The 6,000-nt window shown below is 39.7% G+C and overlaps 1 protein-coding gene across 4 annotated transcripts in view; it reads right to left on the bottom strand.

Moving 5' to 3' along the window:
* Positions 1 to 2,094: 2,094 nt before the first annotated feature.
* Positions 2,095 to 6,000, bottom strand: part of LOC122670907 (serine/threonine-protein kinase TIO) — a 62,402-nt gene continuing 58,496 nt past the window's right edge. For 3 of the 4 annotated variants that reach the window (XM_043867933.1, XM_043867934.1, XM_043867936.1), the window contains 6 exons: positions 4,395 to 5,546; positions 4,090 to 4,323; positions 3,867 to 4,010; positions 3,662 to 3,742; positions 3,264 to 3,452; positions 2,095 to 2,719 (listed from right to left, as the gene is read on the bottom strand). In XM_043867933.1, coding sequence (XP_043723868.1) covers positions 2,474 to 2,719; positions 3,264 to 3,452; positions 3,662 to 3,742; positions 3,867 to 4,010; positions 4,090 to 4,323; positions 4,395 to 5,546 — 2,046 coding nt within the window. In that variant the 3' untranslated portion in view covers positions 2,095 to 2,473. The remainder of the gene's footprint in view (positions 2,720 to 3,263; positions 3,453 to 3,661; positions 3,743 to 3,866; positions 4,011 to 4,089; positions 4,324 to 4,394; positions 5,547 to 6,000) is intronic. The other variant, XM_043867935.1, reaches the window with a different exon arrangement.

Here is a 6,000-nt window from a genome sequence, read left to right as displayed (position 1 = left end):
GGCATTTTCTCTTGCAAATTATGCATCTTCCCATTTCAAATTGCCAGAGTCTCATCACAATCATTTGAGGATATCCGCAACCAAGTTCTATTGGGGAGATGACTCGGATAGGATAAAATGCATTGGGTTTCCTGGCAAAGATTGTGCCAATCGAAGGAGCAAGGGGGTTTGGGGTTTTGGGACCCCGCCCTTCATAACAAAGCCTTGTTATGTAAGGTCACATGGCGGCTTTGATCTGACCCTGACTCGATGTGGGCCACCTTCATGAAGCGTATCTATTTTTCAAATGGTTCCTTCCTCGATGCCAAGCTGGGTTCTAACCCTTCTTGGGCTTGGAGAAGTATTTTGGAGGGTCGGGAAGTCCTTAAAAATGGTATTTTTGTGGCATGTTGAAAAAGGTACAAGTATAAATGTTTGGAAGGATAATTGGATTCCAATATCGCCAAACTTCCAAGTGCAATTCCCTCCAACTCGTGAATGTCCATACATTTGGGTTTCGAATTTTATTGACCAAGATCTAAGAGTATGGAATTTGGAACAACTTGATTTGTACCTACATCCTACCGATACGCATCGTATTCTCCGTATTCCTCTTGGCCTGTTTGAAAGAGACGATTATCTCGGTTGGGGTGCAACAAAGAATGGAGTTTTTTCGATTAAAAGCGTTTATCACCTTTTGTAATGAGTGGATTAACTCTACTAGGTCTCAACCATTGACAGCTAGATCTCACTCTTGCGATTTGGTGCCTTTACATGTATGGAAGCGGATTTGGAATTGTCACTCAATGCCAAAGATGAAAAACTTTCTTTGGAGGATCTGTGCGGACGATATATCTACATCAGCAGTTCGTCAAAGACAAATCATTGTCAATCCTTGTTGCCAACAATGTGGAATTGAGTTGGAGACAATGGACCACATCTTTCTTCATTGCCCGTTCGCGAAAGCAGTATGGTTCAGTTGCAGTCTTTCTTATATTGTTCTAAACAGCATGGCGATTGGAATTCTCTCTATTCATGGGAAGAAATTTTTCAAGGAAACGACATTTCTTTGTGCTTTTATTTGCTGGTTCTTATGGATTTTTTGTAATGAGTTGCTTTTTGCTCGTCGGAAGTGGATGCCAAATGAGGTTATAGATTCGGCCCGGTCGGCTTGGATGGAATTCATGAATCCTCCTCCCATTCAGGGTCAAGCGTTGGTGAGCACTCAAGCTCCACCAATCTTGCCATGGGAACAACCTCTTTCTCAACCTTTTGTAAAGTTGAACTGTAATGCTTCTTTTCTTGCAAAGGAGAATCGAGGGGGGTTGGGTTTTTTAATTAGAGATTATCTGGGGAGATGTATCGTTGCGGTTTTTGAACCCTATTCTTTTGATATGTTCGGGTGGAAGAAGCCATAGTAATTCAGCAAAATCTTTTGGAGGCATTTTCGAAAGGCGTGGACAACTTGACTGTGGAAAGTGATAATTAGTAGTTCATATCTTATCTCCGGTCCAAGTCCGTCAATTCTAGATTCATTCTCTATTCTATTGCATCTAACATTAGATATCTGGTTAGTTACCCTAAATCCTGTATTTTTCAGTTTATTCCAAGAGCTACTAATGTTGTAACAGATGCTCTTGCAAGGAGGGCTTTGTCCGTCGCGAGGACATCATGGCCTATTTCCAATCCCTGTTTATCTGTGCATTTTCAGCCAGATCTCAAGAGTGTCCCTCTATTCTGAATAAATTGGTTCTTTAACAAAAGAAAAGTAACCTCACCTAGGGCATTTACCAAAATTTCGACCGAAACAGTGTTGAATCCCTGATTAGTGTGGCATTTAATCTCGGCCATGTCAAAACCATTGAAATGTTCAAAATTTCAAAGAGGCCTTACCATGTTTTCGAACTATGCTATGAAGAAACAATTGTGTTATGAATGCACTTGTGTGCATATCATATCCAAGAAAGAAGATAATCTGATTTGACTACGCTTAATTATTTTGTCGGTTAATGTATTGATTTTTCCAAGTACTAGAGCACGACTTTTTTTGATAACAAACCAACTCAGCTGCTGCTTTTCTGAAAAAAATGAGCAGAAGAGATCTAATACAGCTGCTTTAGCTAATGGATATTCAGTAACCTTACAACCGTTTGTACACTAACATGGATTGATACATTCACAGTGTACTATACAATATACGATATCAATAGAACACATTACATATGGAACAGTTATAATAGGTACAAAATGTAGCTAACTTCTTCCCTGTGCGACCATATATTGTCTAATCGCTGTAACTAGCAGCATCTCTATTCATACCTGCATTATTTTTCTTGGTCTCCAGCATCAACTACTGAGCCCATCCCTATACATAACATCCGAAGAATGCAGAACCATACCAAAATCTGTTTTGCTCTCATACTGACAAAAAATTGGAATTAACATACCCCTGCATATCCAACTTCAGGACATTACTGAAACCAGTGGATATGCTTTAAGCTTCAGCAACTTTTTTAACAATGACGGAGGCATAGTTAGCAATTGTAGATTCAGGGGATTGGCGAAGACGTCCAATAACAGGGAAGAGCTCTGATGAGCGGAGGAATTGTCTGCAAGGTGGGTGAGCGCACATTTTGGCTAATGAGAAGAGAGCAATCTTTAATGGTGACTCATTTACTGCATTCCTTCTACTGGGGCTCAAAGCTACAACCGAGCAATCAGCTACCAGCTTTAGCAAAGCCTGCAAAGAGAAAGCTAAATGACATTAAGCCCTGCACAAACAAATTGATGTAAAATTGTGAATTGAATATTAACCCAGCACACCATCAGTCAACTTCCATGTAGTTCATTATTCCTGTTCTTGTTTAATGGGCCTATTAAGGATTTCACATGGCAAATTTTGATCTAACAAGAATGTAATCATTTATGCTATTGGTTTTTTTGGTGGACCATTAGCTATACTTCATACGATCCATGATCCTCTAATAGCAACACCATATTACATTTTCAGATTTTGTAGTCAGCCATTATAATCTGGTCAATCTGTTTCTGCCACCGGTTTGAATGAGAATTACAAATGAAAAAGGTCTCCTGTCCCTCACCACCTTGCTATTGCCCCAGATATGAAAAAAAATAAAAAAGAAAAAAGAAAAATGGAGCGAGAGAACAGGATTGATTTTGCAAATGTGCATGCTTGTGTGGGTAGTGGGGGTGAAGGGAAAAAAGGTAGAAACAGGGATGAGAGACTAGCAAACAAACTGAATAGAGAATAAGTCTTTGCAGACCTGCATGGCTCCTTTAGAGATAATGTCTTCACATAGCTTATTAGAATTGCGGACAAGATTACTAAGTGCACCAGCGGCATTCGCTTTGGTCTTGTCTTCCTCTACCGAAAGCAAAATATTAGCAAGTTGGGGTATGGATCTTCTGAGCTCTTCATACAAGAAGTCGTTGTAGTAGGCAGCATTACCAATCTGGTAAAGACAAGAATGTAGATCAACTCTCCAGGCAAAATTGTATTCTTACAAGGGAAAACCAGTTTTTCTCAGGATTAAGTCACAAAATCTTGGAGAAAATAGTAATGGAGCTCATTCAATGATGTTGTAAGAAAAACATGAAGTAATCATATTTGAGTATCACAACTGAGAAGTAACAATTGAGATGCACTGGACAAAGAACTTACAGCAAAACAGGCAAATTTCCGGGTACGTTTATCTGGGTCGGCACATCGATCAATGAGGAGACCAATAATCTGGTACTCTTCCTGAAAAATTAATCTAGTTCTGAGAGAGCACACAATGTATCCACCTTTCCAGCATAATGAACTGATGCAACCACCTTCATGCTGGGGGAAATATCATGCAGCAACCTAAAACACATTCACTTACCAATGACTTGTAGAAATAGGGGCTATGTCGACACATGTTGCCTATAGCACTGCATGCCTTTGCACGAACATTGGGATCTTCCTGGCTAAGGAAGTTCTTCAAAAATTCGAACAAATCTGCACTGTTAATGTGCTCATAGTAAACCTGCAAATACATTCCACAGTTTAGAAACAACACCTTCTGGTTTAATGCAATAACCACAAAGAGCATCCTAAACTCTAACCTCATCCATCCGGGCAAGATCAGAAACTATCATTAGAATGTCTAGCAAAACCTCCCTTGGGCTTGATCCATCTAGAAGCTTTCTCACTCTGCTTGGATCCAACAAACCTTTGCTCAGAAGCTGATCCGCAAGGGGTCGATGACATGTCATCTTCGCAAGAAAAGCTACAGGCTTTCCTGCATCTTTTAACTCCATATATTCCATGCACCTCAGAATAAATCCAGGGATACCAACCTGAAAATTTCAATAGGTGAGAGAAACTATGAATGAATAAGTGCCTCGATACTAAGGAAGCAGAATCTAACCTCCAAGAGGATTTTAATATACTTGGGCATGTATGTTTCAATTGCTTTTAATGTGTCTTTGTCTTCAAAAGACATTTTTCCACCTGGGGAACCCATGTTGAGAAGAAAACCACTGTTAACAGATGCAGTGGCTGATGTCAAGCCGGGAACATTCTGTAATGCAACAAAAGGAAATGCTAAGAGATCGATTACTGCATTGATTAATTCTCTGACACTATCCTTCCCATCACCAGGTCCAACCCAACGTTTTAAGATTTTTAGATGTACATCAGATATCAAGTCAGTGATGATTTTCACATGTTCAATCCCGACCAAGATCTGACGAAAAGGTAAAGCTCCACCAGAAAGGCAATGACATATTGAAGAAACTGTCCATACAACACCAACAGGAGATAGCCCAATGTGATCTGCCATTCCATCTGTTACTTCAGAAGAAGAATTTTGAAGCCCATTAGCTAACAAATCCATAAGAAGTTGGGGAATGCCACTTGCACAAGCCTGCTGAACAGCCAATGGTCCACCCCACTTGAGTCTTGTTTCCAACAACCCAACACATCCATCCCTAAGGCCATGCCAACATGAGAGCATCCCATTCTGGTTGGTGGTCACTTCATTTTTGTCACGTGATGGGATCTTCAGGTTGTCATAAATTGTGGTGATCCGAGGGATCAAAGGAATTGCAGTTTCAGAGATGGAAGACTCCACATGGCCTCCACTTTCAAGGGACAGAACAGATGCAAGAGCCAGCATGGCTGATGCATTATGTGGCTGGAAGGATGTAGTCATCCTATCATCAGAACTAAAATGGGCAAGGACTGAAAGCCGAGAAAGCTGCTTTTTTGGAGAAGTTGTAAGCATGAAGGATGCAGACATTCTTCCAGCTGATTTCAGATATTGTGCAATAGTGGCAATGGTAAGGCATGAATGCTGAACCACAGTATGTGGATTAGATAGTTTGCATTTGTGGTTACTTGTTTCTCCCGGTATCTCTTTGTTTGAAGATGAGGCACATAAAGACAGTACAGAGAATATCTCTGAAACAATTGTACCATCCCCTCCACCACTTATGACAGTAGTGACAGGTAAAGAATTTGGTAGGCCACAAAGCATACCACAGAAATATCCACTATGAACGCAGCACCTCAACATGAGCTAAAATATTAAAGGAGAATAAATCAGATTACTACAAAAGTAAAATGGAGCAAGAATTGTACAATCAAGACGAGAACAAATAATTTGAAAAATTACAGGACAAACTGGCTTCTCTGGTAACAAATTCATATTACAATTGAAATAAGCTTTAGGTGTTTCAATGAAAAGGAAAATTTCAAGTAAATTTTTACTATGATTATACATGATAATTTTCCTGTTATGCAGTTTTTACATGGAAACAAATGGAGCCTAAATCTACTCAACCAACTCAACTAAGCCTCATCCCAAATAAATTGGCTCAGCTATAAAGATCATGTTTTATCATTTTGTTGTAATATGGGATATAAGGGTAGATTTGTCCAAGGTGTTTTATGTTGTGCTGCCCTAGGGGCATTTCTGTCCTTGTACTCTCATTGCATTTATTATAAATAGACATGTGATTGTGTCTCATTGA

Source organism: Telopea speciosissima, chromosome 8, assembly GCF_018873765.1.
Source record: "Telopea speciosissima isolate NSW1024214 ecotype Mountain lineage chromosome 8, Tspe_v1, whole genome shotgun sequence".
In the NCBI taxonomy this organism is placed as follows: Eukaryota; Viridiplantae; Streptophyta; class Magnoliopsida; order Proteales; family Proteaceae; genus Telopea; species Telopea speciosissima.
This window is presented reverse-complemented; position numbering and strand designations above follow the sequence as displayed.